This window comes from Papio anubis, chromosome 18, assembly GCF_008728515.1.
Source record: "Papio anubis isolate 15944 chromosome 18, Panubis1.0, whole genome shotgun sequence".
In the NCBI taxonomy this organism is placed as follows: Eukaryota; Metazoa; Chordata; class Mammalia; order Primates; family Cercopithecidae; genus Papio; species Papio anubis.
In genome coordinates this window covers 69,560,315-69,577,738 of record NC_044993.1, presented here as the reverse complement: position 1 = coordinate 69,577,738, position 17,424 = coordinate 69,560,315, and the positions used below count along the sequence as shown (strand labels likewise).

The window sequence follows — 17,424 nt, the reverse complement described above, 5'->3', positions numbered from 1 at the left end:
CTTCCTGAAGAGGACAGGAGCTGTTTCTTTTTGGCTCCTCTGCAGCTGGTCTCTGCTGACCGTGCCAGGGTGAAGGGCTCAAAGGAAGGAAGTGGGGATCTCAGATCACTGACTGAAGCCACAGGATGGCCTCCGTGGAGAGCCTGGGGGAAGCTTAGCTCTGCCCACCCTGTGATCAAAGCCAGGCCCTCCCAGGACCCAGAACACACTTCACAGAAAGAGCTCCCAGCAGTGATGGCCCACCTCCTGGGGACCCCTGGTGCTGCGGACAGGTCCGCCAGGACCCCAGGCCTGCCCTTACCTCCACCTGCTGGAACCACTGGGTCCTCAGCCTCAGCGGAGGCTTCAACCCACCCCGGCTTGCCCACACAACTCACCTGAGAGGCCTGCGGCTGTGTTCTGGGGTCGAAGATCCGCAGCTGCTTGTCCTGGAAAAGCAGAGAGGAGGAAACAACTTGCAACTAGGGCTGGAGGGTCCCTGGAAGCCAGCCTGTTCTCCCACCCGCCAGCTCTGAGCAGCCCATCCCCAGCACACAGGGCTGGCATCACACACCAGGGCATCCCTCCTCAGCCCTGTTTCTCCTTCTCAGCACAGCAGCAGGCCCCACCCAGTCCCCCAAAAAAGCAAGCTCAGCAAGCAGTGTTCAGCTTCCTGAGACCTACTCCACACCAGGCATACCAGACACTCGACCCCTCCTAGTCTTCCAACTACCCTATGAAGTGGTACTATCACCATGACCCCTCACAGACAGACAAATGGAGGTCCAGAACCAAACTCTAGGCTGTCAGTGCCCCACACATGCTCAGCCCTATGCTAGGCCCAGCCTGGAGAGGGTCACGTGACGACCTCATTTCTGCACTTACAGAATTTAGCATTTAACCAGGAAAATGAGCTTACACCTCCGAACCATCCATTCAGCAGTAACTGATTCAGATTATCCAAAGGGAGGATGGAAACAGACAAAAGGCAGAAAAAAATGTACTGAAATAAAACACCCATACTTTGTATAGGACCTTCTTTCTGTGGAACAATCTGTGTGTGTGTGCATGCACACGTGTGTGTACACAAACATGCACGTTTGGCCATAATAAATTAAATGCAAAAGGAAGTTGTAGAATAACATGGCATAGTGTGATTCTACTGTGGTAAAAATCAACAAAAATCTCCATCTGTGTGACCATGATCCTGTTTGTTTTTACTGTTACACGGCTGTCATACAGCCCATACATTTTACACATTTGCTGAGCAAGGAGAAAGGTCTAGACTAACACAGGCCGCTGTGCTATTGCTGGGTACCAAGGGTGGGGAAGGTGGGGGCTGGTTAACTTTTTCTTTTTACATCTTAGCACAGGTCTATTTTGTTTCATTCAGCATAGATTCCTGTTTTCATATTTTGAAAAACAGTAAACAATTTGAATTTGAAATGAAAAACAATACCAACCAGGGCATAGTGGCTCGCGCCTGTAATCCCAGCACTGTGAGGCTAAGGTGGGCGGATCACCTGAGGTCAGGAGTTCGAGGCTAGTCTGGTCAACATGGTGAAACCGCGTTTCTACTAAAAATAAAAAAATTAGCTGGGCGTGGTTGCAGGCACCTGTAATCCCAGCTACTCAAGGGGCTGAGGCAGGAGAATCGCTTGAACCCGGGAGGCAGAAGTTGCAGTGAGCTGAGGTTGCACCACTGCACTCCAGCCTGGGCAACAGAGTGAGACTCCGTCTCAAAAAAAAAAAAAAAAAGAAAAACAACATCCTTTGCACCAGCACACACTAAAAAAAAATTGAAATACACATGCTTCTCAAAATACAATGGAGTTACATCCCAATAAACCCATCTTAAATTGAAAATACAGTAAGTATGGCCAGGAGCAGAGGCTCATGCCTGTAATCCCAGCACTCTGGGAGGCAGAGGCGGCAGATCACTTAAGGTCAGGAGTTCAAGACCAGTCTGGCCAACAAGGTGAAACTCCGTCTCTACCAAAAATACAAAAATGAACCAGGCATGGTGGCAGGCACCTGTAATCCCAGCTACTCGGGAGGCTGAGGCAAAACTGCTTGAACCTGGGAGGCAGAGATTGCAGTGAGCCAAGATCATGCCACTGCACTCCAGCCTGGGTGACAAAGCAAGACTCTCTCACACTCACACACACACACACACACACACACACACACACACACACACACACAGGCCAGGCCCAGGGGCTCACGCCTGTAATCCCAGCACTTTGGGAGGCCAAAGTGGGCAGATCACCAGGTCAGGAGATCAAGATCATCCTGGCTAACACGGTGAAACCCCGTCTCTACTAAAAATACAAAAAATTAGCTGGGCGTGGTGGCGGGCGCCTGTAGTCCCAGCTACGGGAGGCTGAGGCAGGAGAATGGCATGAAGCTGGGAGGCGGAGCTTGCAGTGAACCGAGATCACACCACTGCACTCCAGATTGGGCGACAGAGCAAGACTCCCGTCTCAAAAAAAAAAGAAAAAAGAAAAGAAATATATATTAAGTAAAATTTGCAGACCAGAGAGTCTTTGTTCAAAGAATCACTGGTGCTCAAAGTGTGAAAACTTGTGGTTGTGTATCACTTTCACACCATTGTAAAGTAAAAAAATTGTAAGTCAGGGACAATCTGTACTTAGTCGTAAATCTAATGAAATATATACAAGATTTATATGAGAACAATTGCAAAACTTTGATGAAAAAACCAAAGAAGATCTAAATAAATAGGTAGTCCATGTTCATGGATATAGAATCTCAATACTGTCAAAAAGTCAGTTATTCTCAACTTTATCTATAAATTCAACAGAGTCCCAATCAAAATTCCAGTAAATTATTTTGTGGACAAACTGATTTTGAAGTTTCTATGAAGAAACAAAAGACACAGAATAGCCAACCAGGTGCAGTGGCTCCCGCCTGTAATTCCAGCACTTTGGTAGCAGCCCAAGGCTGGTGGATCATTTGAGGTTAAGAGTTGGAGATCAGCCTGGCTAACACGGTGAAACGTCATCTCTACTAAGAATACAAAAAAATTGGCCGGGTGCGGTGGCTCAAGCCTGTAATCCCAGCACTTTGGGAGGCCGAGACGGGCGGATCACGAGGTCAGGAGATCGAGACCATCCTGGCTAACATGGTGAAACCCCGTCTCTACTAAAAAATACAAAAAACTAGCCGGGCGAAGTGGTGGGCGCCTGTAGTCCCAGTTACTCGGGAGGCTGAGGCGGGAGAATGGCGTGAACCCGGGAGGCGGAGCTTGCTGTGAGCTGAGATCCGCCCAGTGAACCACGCGCGGGCCGGAGGGGGGACCCCGGCGAGAAACAAAGGCCTACGGAAAAAAAAAAAATTAGCCGGGCGTGGTGGCACACGCCTGTAATCCCAGCTACTCGGGAGGCTGAGTCAGGAGAATCACTTGAACCTGGGAGACGGAGGTTGCAATGAGCTTGCAGTGAACCAAGATCGTGCCACTGCACTTTAGCCTGGGAAACAGACTGAGGCTCCGTCCAAAAAAACCCCAAAAATGCTACCGTAGGCCAGGCACAGTGGGTCCTGCCTGTAATCCCAACACTTCGGGAAGCCAAAGTGGAAGAATTACTTGAGCCCAGGAATTCGAGATCAGCCTGAGCAATATGGCAAAGTCCATAAATGGACATTTCTCTCTTTTTGTATTTTTTTTTTTGAGATGAAGTTTCACTCATCACCCAGGCTGGAGTGCAGTGGTGTGATCTCGGCTCACTGCAACCTCTGCCTCTCGGGTTCAAGTGATTCTCTTGCCTCAGCCACCCGGGTAGCTGGGAATACAGGTGCCCGCCACCACGCCCGGCTAATTTTTTGTATTTTTAGTAGAGTCAGGGTTTTGCCATGTTGGACAGGTTGGTCTCGAACTCCTGACCTTAGGTGATCTGTCTGCCTTGGCCTCCCAAAGTGCTGGGATTATGTGTGTGAGTCACTGTGCTTGGCCTTTTGTTTGTTTTTGAGACAGAGTCTCACTCTGTTGCCCAGGCTGGAGTGCAGTGGCGTGATCTCGGCTCACTGCAAGCTCCGCCTCCCAGGTTCATGCCATTCTCCTGCCTCAGCCTCCGGAGTAGCTGGGACTACAGGCGCCCGCCACCACACTCAGCTAATTTTTTGTATTTTTAGTAGAGACCGGGTTTCACCGTGTTAGCCAGGATGGTCTCAATTTCCTGACCTCGTGATCCTCCCACCTCGGCCTCCGAAAGTGCTGGAATTACAGGCATGAGCCACCGCACCTGGCCTTTTGTTTGTTTGTTTCTGAGACAGAATCTCGCTCTGTTGCCGAGGCTCAAGTGCAGTGGTGCAATCACAGCTCACTGCAAATCAACCTCCTGGACTTAAGCGATCCTCCCACCTCTGCTTCCCAAGTAGCTGGGACCACAGGCACAAGCTACCAGGCTCTGCTAATGTTTTAATTTTTCTTTTGTAGAGATGAGGTCTCATTACGTTGAGCAGGCTGCTTTTGAGCTCCTGGCCTCGAGTAATCCTTCTGCCTCAGCCTCCCAAAGGGATGGCATTACAGGTGTGAGCCACCAGGCCTGGTTTAAATATACGTTTTTAAAATATATATATAGAAATGGCCAAAAAGCATATGAAAAAGTGTTCAATATCACTAACCATTAGAGAAATACAAACCCAAACCACAATAAGATATCCCCTGACACCCATTAGGATGCCTATTACATTTTTTAAAATAGCAAGTGTCAGGCTGGGCACGGTGGCTCATGCCTTAATCCTAGCACTTTGTGAAGCCAAGGTGGGGAGAATCACTTGTGGTCAGGAGTTCGAGACGAGCCTGGCCAACATGGTGAAACCCTCTCTCGACTAAAAATACAAAAATTAGCTGGGTGTGGTGGTGTGCACCTATAATACCAGCTACTCAGGAGGCTGAGGCAGGAGAATCACTTGAACCCAGGAGGTGGAGGTTGCAGTGAACTGAGATCGTGCCACTGCACTCCAGCCTGGGCGACAGAAAGAGACTCTATCTTGGAGAAAAAAAAAAAAAAAAAAAAAGCAAGGCTGGGTGCAGTGGCTCACACCTGTAATCCTGACACTTTGGGAAGCCAAGGTGGGTGGATCACAAGGTCAGGAATTCAAGACCAGTGTGGCCAACATAGTGAAACTCCGTCTCTACTAAAAATACAAAAATTAGCCAGGTTTGGTGGTGTGTGCCTGTATTCCCAGCTACTGGGGAGGCTGAGGCAGGAGAATCGCACGAACCCAGCAGGCAGAGATTGCAGTGAACCGAGACGGCACCATTGCACTCCAGCCCAGGTGACAGTGCGAGACTCTGTCTCAAAGAAAAAAGGAAAGCAAGTGTTGGTGGGTACGTGAAGTTAGAACCCTTGCACACTGTTGGTGGGATTGTAAAATGGTGCAATTGCTATGGAAAACAGTACGGCAATTCCTCAGAAAATTAAAAGTAGACCTGTCATGTGTTCCAGCAGCCCCACTTCTGGGCACCTATCCACAAGAACGGAACGCAGGCCACAAAGAGGTATTTGCACACCCGTGTTCACAGCAGCACTACTCGCAATAGCCAAGAAGTGGAAACAACCCAAGATCTACTGATTGATAAATGGATCAACAAAATGTGGTCTGCGCGTCCTACACAGCCTTCAGAGGCAAGGAAGTCCTACCGCACATGGCAACAACCAGTAACCCCTGACGACGCAGCATTTCACGATGCTCAGAGAAATCAGTCAGCCCCAAAAGAACAAACAGTATATGACTCCGCTTATGTGAGGCATCTAAAGTAGTCAAATTATACACACAGAAAGTGGAACGGCAGTTCCTAGGGGTTGGGAGGTAGGGCAAAGGGGAACTGCTGTTTAATGGGTATAGAGTTTCAGTTCTGCAAGATGAGAAAGTGATCAAATCTGTTTCACAACAGTATAAATATACTTAACACTACTGAACTGTACACTTAAAAATGGTTAAGATGGTGATTTTTGGCACTTTGGGAAGTCAAGGCGGATCATTTGAGCCCGGGAGTTTGAGGCGAGCCTGGGCAACATAGTGAGATCCCTGTCCCTACAAAAAATTAAAAATAAAAAAAGTAGCCGGGTGTGGTGGCACGTGCCTGTAGTCGTAACTACACAGGAGGCTGAGGCACGAGAATCACTTGAACCCGGGAGGCGGAGATTGCAGTGAGCTAAGATCACGCCACTGTGCTCCAGCAGTGTAATAATGATGATGATAATAAGAATAATAGGCCGGGCGCGGTGGCTCAAGCCTGTAATCCCAGCACTTTGGGAGGCCGAGACGGGCGGATCACGAGGTCAGGAGATCGAGACCATCCTGGCTAACACGGTGAAACCCCGTCTCTATTAAGAAATACAAAAAACTAGCCGGGCGAGGTGGCGGGCGCCTGTAGTCCCAGCTACTCGGGAGGCTGAGGCCGGAGAATGGCGTGAACCCGGGAGGCGGAGCTTGCAGTGAGCTGAGATCCGGCCACTGCACTCCAGCCTGGGCGACAGAGCGAGACTCCGTCTCAACCCCCCTCGAATAATAATAGTTTACCATTGGTTCCTCAATTGAAACAACGTACCACACTCACGCAGGATGTTCGTCACAGACACTAGGGGAGGAGGTAAGGAATATGGAAAATCCTTGTACTACTTGCTCGCTTTTTTTGTAAACTTAAAACTGTTCTAGAAAATAGTCTATCAATTAAAACAACCCAAAAAGAAATGCAGGGGAAAACCAAGTGAATTCCCACTCCACAGGCAGCCCCTCCCTGGGGGATGAGTAGCCTCCCCGCTACTACCAAGCTCGAGGCTAAGTGCTGGACTCTGGGGCCTGGAGGTTGTCATGGGAAACTGTGGAGAAGAACTTAGACCTGGTCGTGGAAGGACAAACAGAGCTTGTGCTGGGAAGGGAAAGGCATTCGAGGAAGGTAAAATAGCATGAGCAAAGAGGTGGAGAAAGGAGCTTGCTGGTGTGTGGTGTTGGGGGAGGAGAGGCCACGTGAGGAGGCAGATGGTGGGAACCAAAGGGGCCGTGGGCACATGCACGGCTGGCAGAGGTGGGGACCTGTCTGGAGAAGGCCTCAAAAGCCAGGTCTCCCTGGTCTGCCTCGGCAGGGCCCCGGTTTTATGCCACTCCTGGCAAAGCCCTGCCAGCTGCAGTTTACCAAGGACCTGCTACATGCCAGGCGGGCACCAGGTACAGTCCAGGGGCTGGCTCTTAACACTCCACTACTCCACAGCCTCGGGTTCAGAGGGATGGCAAGAGACAGAGAGAGGAGGATGAGAGACAGAGGACAGAGACCAAAGAGAGAACAGCGAGGGACAGTGAGGGATGAGAGAGGACAGAGAGGGATAGAAACAGAGGACAATGACAGAGCAGGCCAGACAGAGCAACTAGAGATCAAGGACAGAGAGAGGGGACAACAGGAGACAGGCAGGACACAAGGGACACCAAGCGACAGAGGCTCTAAGGAGATGAAGGGCAGGACTTGACATCCAGCAGCCAGGGCTGCTCCTGCCCCACGGAGCTGCAGAGACCGACAGCCTGCATCCTGATGCCAACATCACCACTGACCAGCTATGACATGGGCAAGCCCCCGAGCCCCCTATGGTTTATTTTTATTTTTATTTTTTTGTTTGAGCTTTTAGTTTGTTTGTTTGTTTTGAGATGGAGTCTTGCTCTGTCGCCCAGGCTGGAGCACAATGGCGTGATCTCGGCTCACTGCAACCTCTGCCTCCCAGGTTCAAGCGATTCTCCTGCCATAGCCTCCCGAGTAGCTGGGATTACAGGTGCATGCCACCATGCCTGGCTAATTTTTGTATTTTTAGTAGAGGCGGGGTTTCACTATGTTGGCCAGGTTGGTCTCGAACTCCTGACCTCAGGTGATCCAAGCAATCCTCCTGCTTCAGCCTGGGACCACAGGCGTGTGCCACCACTGCCTGGCTAATTTTTGCATTTTTTTTGTAGACATGGAGTTTTACCATGTTGCCCGGGCTGGTCTTGAACTTCTGGACTCAAAAGATCCTCCCACCTCGTCCTCCCAAAGTGCTGGGATTACAGGCATGAGCCAGCGCCCGGCCACCCGCCCAGCTCTGTGAACTGTGAGGATGCGGACAGCGCCACCCCTGGGCAGGCTGGGTGCTGGGGCTAAGGGCGGAACTCACAGCACACACTCCACGAGGGCAGCTGGGCCACCGGGTGCAGGAGCTTAACGTGGGGTCCAAACCAGAGTTCAGAGTGAGCATTGAGGCTGCTCTGGCGCATTGGAGAGGAACTGGGCTGCAGAGGCCACGTCCTCCCCCGCTCACCAGGGCTCAACTGTGCCGGGAATAAGGAGAGCAGCCGGCCGGAATGGGCCATCCGTGAGGAGAGCGCGCCCCCTAGCGGCCTCCTGCCCCTTCTCTCCCTCCCGCTCCGTCACCGCAGTGGGAGGAGCTGAGAGGGAGTAGGAGGCTGAGAGGGAGTAGGAGGCTGAGAGGGAGTAGGCAGGACATGAGAGGGAAGTAGGAGGCACAGAGGCTTCCCTGCCAGGAAGGAGATGGGGCGGGGGTGGGGGCACACTCTGGTGGGAAGTCCCATGACCCCTCCACCCCCATCTCCATCAGGCAGCCCGTGGCATGAGCAGCTCCAGTGCGGAAACCCAGAGCCAGGTGCCGCAGCAAAGGGCTCAGGTTCGTTCCTGCTGCCGGGTGGGTCCATCCAGCAGCTCCAGCCACAGCTCAGGACAAGCCCTCGCTCTGTGCACACTCATGGGCATCACCGGCTGCCCTACTACAGTCAGGCCACCCCCTATTCTCGGCTCCATACTGCCAGGGTTTCCAGTGTAGGATACCCCACCAGGACTCCGATGTACCCGCTTTACAGCAAAAGGAGGCGAGAGCAGACCCAGGGCTGAGGTACCCATTGGCCCTAGGCTGTGCTGACGGGTGCGGCTTGGAGGCAATGCTGCATCCCCACAGGTGGAATTCCTAGGTCCAGGAACCAGGGAAAGGAGCGGGAGTTGGTCCACTAAGCATCACTCCCAAGACCCACTTGGGACATGTGTGCTTCTCGTCCCTGCAACTTTAAGCTCTGGGTTTAGTGGGGGAAACACGTCCACTGAGGAAGCAGCAGGAGCTCCTGCATACTGTGGACTCCTCTGACTCTTCCTGCAAGACGCCAGCAAGCAAGCAGAAGAGAGGCCAAGCCAGTGGCCCACGGGATTGCTCACTGTCCTTCCCTGCACAGCTGTGACGGTAAATGGGGCTCGGACCCCCAGGAGGAGGACCTGGACCACCACACCAGTGACAGAGGGGCAGACAGTTTCTCAAAGAAAGATGTCACAGTCCCAAGGCAGCCATCCCTGAGTCCTGCTGAGACTGCCTGGGCCATCCCCTCTGCCCGTCCCCTCCTTCACAGCCAGGGCTCATCCCTCAAGGACCAGCCTTGAGCTCACTCTGCCTGGGAAGCCGTCCCCAGCAGGGTTAGGCCAGAGCACGCATATCAGGTCTCCCCAGAGCTCAGAACCTTATTGGTCCCCAGAGCTCAGGCCAGTGTCTGGGACTCTCTGCTCAACAACCACCACAAAAGAAAAGCTGATCAAGACTGGGAGAGGGGCTTCTACAAAAGCAGAGTACAGAAAAGAAAGTTAGACTAGGGTCCTTCCAAGTATGCAGAGCCCTGGGGCAGGATGCTCAGGTCTGGTTGGCCTCCTTGCCCTGCTAGCTCCTGTTCGGCTCCATCGCCAGGCCTCTCGGCCATTCTTCATCTGTCTTCAGGCTCGGCACACCTCCAGAAGGGCCCTGACGGGTGCCCTCATTCCCAGCAACCCCAACAGGTCTTCAGAGACCCTTGGCGGTACCCACGGCTGCCTCCCTGGGGAAGCCCTTTGGCCCTGATCTCAGGGCCCAGCCCGGTCCTGGCTTTCCTCCTCCCACCTCCTCCCCTGCAGGCTCTCCTCATCCCCTCCTAGGGGTAGCACTATGCGGTCAGCATATCAAACAAACAGGACCTTTTCACCTGCAGCCGGATTCTGCTCACAGCCCCTCCGGCCAGACTCCACTGACACCTCCAGGTACCACTGGCAGCTCAACGAGGCTACTGCCACCCTGGAGCAGCTCTGCCCAGAACGTTCACACCAGGTGCCCCTCTAGCGCCCCCTCCCTGCCACAGCACTCCCCTTCCCAGTGACAGGCCTCTCCTACTGCCTCAGGACCACCATGCCTCCCACCCAACCCTTCTCCAACATTTGGCTTCCTCCTCCCAGAGGTCTCCGCCACCCCCGGCAGAGAACAGCTCTCACCTCCTTGCAGGCTGTCCCACATCCCCCTGTAGACGCTGCCCCTCCTGCCACGCACCGTCCACGCGGTTCCTAATGCAAATCTGCTCTCCTCACTATACCACCTGCCCTACTCTGGCCTTTAACACTTCATTGCCACTGGGCGCAGGTGCTCATGCCTATAATCCAAGCACTTTGGGAGGCCAAGGCGGGCAGATCACGAGGTCAGGAGATCGAGACCACGGTGAAACCCTGTCTCTACTAAAAATACAAAAAATTAGCCGGGCGAGGTGGCAGGCGTCTGTAGTCCCAGCTACTTGGGAGGCTGAGGCAGGAGAATGGCGTGAACCCGGAAGGCAGAGCTTGCAGTGAGCCGAGATCACGCCACGGCACTCCAGCCTGGGCGACAGAGTGAGACTCTGTCTCAAAAAAAACCAAAAAAACAAAAAAACACTTCATTGCCTTCCCATTACTGCTACGGCAACAGGTACAACCCTTACTCACCACCCAGTACCCGCCTGCCCCGCACCCGCCTGTCCTAGTCCCAGATCCCTGCCTGAGGCCAGCTCAAAGCACCATGTCCCTCTTGCAGAGCCCGGGTCACGGATCCTCTTGTCTGTACTGTCCTTGAAGGAAGTCACCTCCCTAGCAACTGGGGCCTGGCCCAGCACCTGTGGCCAAACGCTGCCTAACAAGAGTCTCACGGAAAGGCTGGCAGTTAGGACAGACCAGATGGGGTCAGAGGCGGCTGGCTGAGGGTGGGGATGTCAGGGCGCAAACCAGGGACCAGCATGGGCTCTCATCTGACAAGGGTCCAGGCAAGGTAGGGACTTCCAGATGTAGGTGAGCGGGGGTGTGAGGGGCAGCTAGGGGGCAGGGCACACAGGTAACCATCCTGACCTCAGTGCTCCGCTGCCCCCTAAACAACAAGCCTGGAAGGCCCAGCCCAGGGGGTCCCAGCCCAGGAGACCAGCACAGAGCCCCACAGGGGCTTCCCGCCTGCCTGCTTACCTTGCATGCCGTGCCCACCAGGGCTCCGTCCCGGCTCCAGATGGCGCTCTGCACCAGGTCCCCATGGGCCACCAGCTCTGCAGAGAAGCAGTCACAGTTAGGCTCCGGGCAGCGAGGGCACCAGGGAAGTGGGTGGGGGCGGGCCTTGCTGGGGCGAACTCTCAGAGCAAAGGCAGCAGCTACGAGGATCCTTTTCAGCCAAGGGGGTAAGGGCAGCAGCTCCTCCCAGACAGGCTTCCCCTGCACCACAGGCTGCTTCCTTCACCCCACCTTTGTGTAGCTGTACATCACTCAACTACCTTCCAAGGCTCCCTGCTCCTGGCCTGGCTCTCTCATCCCTCCCAGGCTCACTTCCAACATACCTCCCACCCCATAGGGTCACTCCCACCCTAAGCCTCTACACCTGCCATCTATACTCTCTCCCGCTAGTGTGAGGTATTAAAATACATCTCTACATCCTCTGCAACTCCTGTTCCAGGTTAAATTGTGCTCCCCTAAAAAGATGGTGAAGTCCTAACCCCCACTACTTTTTGGAGACTTGCTCTGTCACCCAGGCTGGAGTGCAGTGGTGCGATCTCAGCTCACTGCAATCTCTGCCTCCTGGGTTCCAGCAATTCTCCTGCCTCAGCCTCCCAGGTAGCTGGGATTATAGGCACCTGCCACCATGCCTGGCTAATTTTTGTATTTTTAATAGAGACGAAATTTCACCATGTTGGCCAGGCTGGTCTCAAACTCTTAATGTCAAGTGATCCGCCCACCTCAGCTTCCCAAAGTGCTGGGATCACAAGCATGAGCCACCGTACCCGGCCTATTATTATTTTTTGAGACAGCAACTTGCTCCGTCATCCAGGCTGGAATGCAGTGGTGTTGTTATAGCTCACCGCAGCTTTCACCTCCTGGGGTTCAAGTAATCCTCCCACCTCAGTCTCCTGAGTACCTGGGACACAGGTCATGCCACCACGCCTGGCTAATTTTTTAATTTTTTGTAGAGATTGTATCTCACTATGTTGCTCAGGCTAATTCTCAAAATCTTGGGCTCAAGCAATCCTCGTGTTTTGGCCTCCCAAAGTGCTGGGATTACAGGTGTGAGCCATGGCGCCTGTCCAAGAAGGTTTTTTTGGTTTTTGTTTTTTTCTTTTTTTGGGGGGACGGAGTCTTGCTCTTGTTACCCAGGCTGGAGTGCAATGGCACGATCTAGGCTCACTGCAACCTCCGCCTCCTGGGTTCAAGCAATTCTCCTGCCTCAGCCTCCCGAGTAGCTGGGATTACAGGCACCTGTCACCATGCCCAGTGGCTAAGTTTTTGTCTTTTTAGTAGAGACGAGGTTTCACTATGTTGGCCAGGCTGGTCTCGAACTCCTGACCTTGTGATCCGCCCGCCTCGGCCTCCCAAAGTGCTGGGATTACAGGCGTGAACCACCACGCCCAGCCAAAGTTATTTTTTATTTTTATTTTTTTGAGACTGCGTCTCACTGTGTCACCCAGGCTGGAATGCAGTGGCGCAATCTCGGCTCACTGCAACCTCTGCCTCCTGGGTTGGAGCAATGCTCTGGTCTCAGCCTTCTGAGTAGCTGGGATTACAGGTGTGCGCCACCATGCCCAGCTAATTTTTGTATTTTTAGTAGAGACGGGGTTTTGCCATGTTGACCAGGCTGGTCTTGAACTCCTGACCTCAGGTGATCCACCCACCTCGGCCTCCCAGAGTGTTGGGATTACAGGCATGAGCCACTGCGCCCAACCGTTATTTTTTTAAATGGAGAAAAACAACAGGAAAATAAAAAATAAAAAAAACAAAACAGCTAAGAGGATGAAACTGATGGCTACGGAGAGCGAAGAGAGATGAGGTGTTTATTACAGCCTCATAGAATCTTAAAACTTGGCCGGGCGCGGTGGCTCAAGCCTGTAATCCCAGCACTTTGGGAGGCCGAGACGGGCGGATCACGAGGTCAGGAGATCGAGACTATCCTGGCTAACACGGTGAAACCCCGTCTCTACTAAAAAATACAAAAAACTAGCCGGGTGAGGTGCCGGGCACCTGTAGTCCCAGCTACTCAGGACGCTGAGGCAGGAGAATGGCGTAAACCCGGGAGGCGGAGCTTGCAGTGAGCTGAGATCCGGCCACTGCACTCCAGCCTGGGCGACAGAGTGAGACTCTGTCTCAAAAAAAAAAAAAAAGAGAATCTTAAAACTTTTACACTATGTAAGTGTAAAACTTTGGTATCTGTTTTTACATTTATGTTACTAAACATGCCAACAAAGAAACGGAGTGCTGTCCAGAGTTGGACTGCCCTGGGAAGGGCAGGCCAGGGTGGCCTGTACCTGTCAAAGGCTGCTGCTTGGCTGCATCCCAGACCTTCACAGTGGTGCCTGCTGCGCTCACCAGAACGCCGTCAGAGGTGGGGTGGAACTGCAGCACCTCCACTGGGAGGTCCTCGGGGCCCAGCACCACCCCGGGTGCTGAGGGCAGGGCCTGGCCGAGCCCTGGCAGTCGCCAGAGTTTCACCTGCAGGAAAGACCAAGTCCGTGAGCACAGGGTTGAGGGCCTCACTGCCTTGAGCCAGCTGCCGTGACCCCAGTGAGGTCCCGTGTTGGAACCAGGCTGCTCCAGGAGACCACACCACTGGCCTGTCGATGGGGGGCGCCCACCTGCCTCAGCTTGCTTGGGCCAGGGGCTGCATACCCCAAATCCGAGAAAGGAGGGAGAGAATCTCAGCTCCAGGACCACAGGGCATGGTCCGAGAGTCTGGGAAGTGGCTCTGCTGTTTCTGGCAGCCTCCCTGCCTGCTGTCCTTGGGCTCCAGGTCAGGTCACAGCCACGGCTCCAAGCAAGCCCTGTGGGGCCAGGAATTCAGACCAGCCCTGCAGCCCTGCGGGAGTGTGGCAAGGCTGGACTGGAAGGCAGCAGAGCCCTGTGGGGATCGGGGTGGGGCTCAGAAGCCCTGGACTATGGGCTGGGACATAGAGCAGCTCTTCCAACTGGCTCCACTCACCGTCCTGTCGGCCGAGCCTGTGGCCAGGAGGAAGTCATCAAAGGGCGAGAAGTCCAAGTCGGTGACCAGGTCTGTGGGAGAGGAATGGCTGAACCCACCGGAATGTCCTGTTTCCAACCCAGTATGAAGCAAAGCCCAGGGCTTCCGAAGTGACACTTTGTGCGCACACAGAAACAGGCTGCAAGTCGACAAGGCTCCTCTGGACACCATGGGGGCAAACGCCACAGGCCCCTCCTGTGACATATGTCCCTGAGGGCCCCACTGAGCCAGGGTGGCCAAGGGCTCTGGCATCAGGAGGTTGGCATGAAATGGGCAGGAAGCCCCTTGAGTCACCAGGCACATGCAGGAATGCAGCCGCCCAGCCCGACCCCACCTAGGGCAGCACAGCCCGCTGCTCCTTCAGTGGTGGAACGTCCCCAGGAGTCACCTAATAAATTGCTTTTTGGTTAAGCAAGCTGGACTTGGCTTTAGTTCTTTGCAACCAAAGAACCTGCATGGTGGCCGGGCATGGTGGCTCATGCCTGTAATACCAACACTTTGGGAACCTAAGGCAGGCGGATCGCTTGGGCTCAAGAGTTTGAGACCAGCCTGGGCAACATGGTGAAACCCCATCTCTACAAAAAATATAAAAATCAGTTGGGTGTGGTGGCGGGCGCCTATAGTCACAGCTACTCAGGAGGCTGAGGCAAGAGAATTGCTTGAACTCAGGAGGCAGAAGTTGGAGTGAGCGGAGATCACACCACTGCATTCCAGCCTGGCGACAGAGCAAGACCTTGTCTCAAAAATTAAATAAATAAGAACTTGAACGGTTCAGCTCTGGAGGTGGGGAGGGGTAGGTGCAGTGCACAAAGTGAGCCAGACACCAGAGGGAAACGCGGTGGGTGGTTGCGGAGGTAGAGACTAGGCATGGAGGGTGGCTGAGGTTCGTGGTGTGAACAGGACGAGAGGCATCACCAGAGCTGGGAGCACAGCGACCACCCGCTGCTATCTGCCTCCCAACAGGGCTGAGCAGGACTCTCTTCCTCCTGGCCGCCAGAGACAGGGAAAAGACGGGACACGCCTTGGGATAGCCTTGGCCTGGAATCCCAGCTGGCAGGACCACAACAGTCCTGGGCCTAAAGCCACAGAACCTCTGCTGCCCTCAGTCTGGGGTGTGCTTGCTGGGTCCTGCAGGGCAAAGTAGGTCCCTGGGCAGGTGTAGCAGCTGGCACAGGGGGGCTGGCATCTCAGGCATGAGATGTGATAACGTAATCAAGTACTCTGAGTGCTCAGCGTGTGCCGGCACCACAGGTGCCCAAGGGCTGACATGCAGGGACCTCACTGAATCCCCATAAGGATGCAGCAGGTGGTGCTGCGGCAGCATCCCCCACTGGAGAATGAGGACACCAAAACCCAGAGAGGGTGGGTAACTGCTCCAAGTCACACAGCTGAGAGACAGGGCTGGTTTTAGAACCTGCGCTGCTCAGCATGACAGCTGCTGCCTCTCCCCACTGGAGCGGGCCCCAGCTGCCACCCCACAGCCTGGACACCAGAAAGCGCCCAGAAGTTGCTCACCCTCTGCCCCACTGGCCACTGGGTGCAAGGGCAAGAGTGGCCCTGAGCTGAGAGGCTGAAGGAGCCCCTGAAGGCAGGGCAGCAGCCAGAGCCTCGCCTGGCCATTTCTCCCCACACCAGCACCTCTGAGGCAGAAGGGCACCTGGTGCCTCTAGGGCAGGTTCCAGGGCTGCTGGAGCTCAGCTTCCCACGAGCAGTTTCCCGGGAGGGCTGCTCATGCAGGCGAGGCTCTGAACAGCTGCAGCCACAATGAGGCTCTGGACTTGCCTACAAAACCCTGGTCCAGCTTCTATTTGGAGAGTCCTAGTAGCAGAGGGCTCACCACCTTGCAAGCATCACCAACTTGGGCTAGCTCCTTCATGGGTAAGAAGCATCAAAAAATCAAACATGAAGCCAGGCACATTGGTTCATGTCTGTAATCTCAGCACTTTGGGAGGCCAAGGTGCGAGGATCACTTGAGGCTAGGAGTTCAAGACCAGCCTGGGCAACACAGCAAAACCCAATCTCCACAAAACATAAAGAAATCAGCTGGGCATGGTGGTGTGTGCCTATAGTCCCGGCTACTAGGGAGGCTGAGAGAGAGGATCCCTTGAGCCCAGGAGTTTGAGACTGCAGTGAGCTATGATTGCACTACCACACTCCAGCCTGGGCGACAGAGAGAGACCCTGTCTCTAAAAAAACAGACAAACCCAAACACAAGCTCCTATAGACCTGGGTTCTGATTCTGGCCCTGCCATAACAATGGGTAAGCTCCTAACCTTGCAAGAGTCTCAGTTTTCATAGCTATAAAATGGGTTGTTTTAAAACCTACTTCAAAGAGATTTGAGATTAGGTGAGAACAGACTTGTTATACAAGCTGCCACACAGATGTATCTCTAAAACAACATGCTACATGAAAGATGCCAGATTCCAAAGACCATGTATTATGTGATTCCGTTTACGTGAGATGTGCAGAAAAGGCCACTCTACAGAGGAAAGGCTGGTAAACAGCTGCAAAGGGCAAGGTAGTTAAGTATTCTAGGATTTCAGGGCTCAACAGTCTCAGTCACAACTCAACTCTGCAGTTGTTGCAAGAAAGCAGCCACAGACTATACATCAATGAATGGGCGTGGCAGTGTTCCAATAACACTGTTTACAAAAACAGGCAGCCAGCTGGATCTGGCCGTGACAGTAGTTTGCAGACCTCTGCTACAGAGGCAGGAAGCAGATCAGCTGTTGCCTGGGGCTGTGGTATCTGAGATAGAAATGGATTAACTGCAAAGGGGCACTCGGGATCTTTTGGGGATGATGGAAATGTTCTAAAACTGGACGGCAGTGCGCGTGACTTAGTCTCTTTAATAAGAATCATCAGGCTCTTGGCCAGGTGCGGTGGCTCACACCTGTAATTCCAGCACTTTGGGAGGCCGAGGCGGGCAGATCACGAGGTCAGGAGATCAAGACCATCCTGGCTGACACGGTGAAACCGCCTCACTAAAAATACAAAAAAATTAGCCGGCATGGCGTGGCACCTTGGGGTCCCAGCTACCGGGAGTACAAGGCAAGAGAATGGCATGAATCCAGAGGCGGAGCTTGCAGTGAGTGGAGATGGTGCCACAGCACTCCAGCCTAGGCGACAGAGCAATACGTAACTGAACGTTAG

The 17,424-nt window shown here is 53.6% G+C and overlaps 1 protein-coding gene across 2 annotated transcripts in view; it reads right to left on the bottom strand.

The window, feature by feature from the left end:
• The window catches only part of LOC101006632 (coronin-7), a 63,862-nt gene that overhangs the window by 40,228 nt on the left and 6,210 nt on the right, over positions 1–17,424 (bottom strand). For both annotated transcript variants that reach the window (XM_009195890.4, XM_021931713.2), the window contains exons 4-7: positions 14,232–14,302; positions 13,561–13,744; positions 11,243–11,319; positions 378–428 (exon numbers count right to left, since the gene is read on the bottom strand). In XM_009195890.4, the coding sequence (XP_009194154.2) occupies positions 378–428; positions 11,243–11,319; positions 13,561–13,744; positions 14,232–14,302 (383 nt within the window). The remainder of the gene's footprint in view (positions 1–377; positions 429–11,242; positions 11,320–13,560; positions 13,745–14,231; positions 14,303–17,424) is intronic.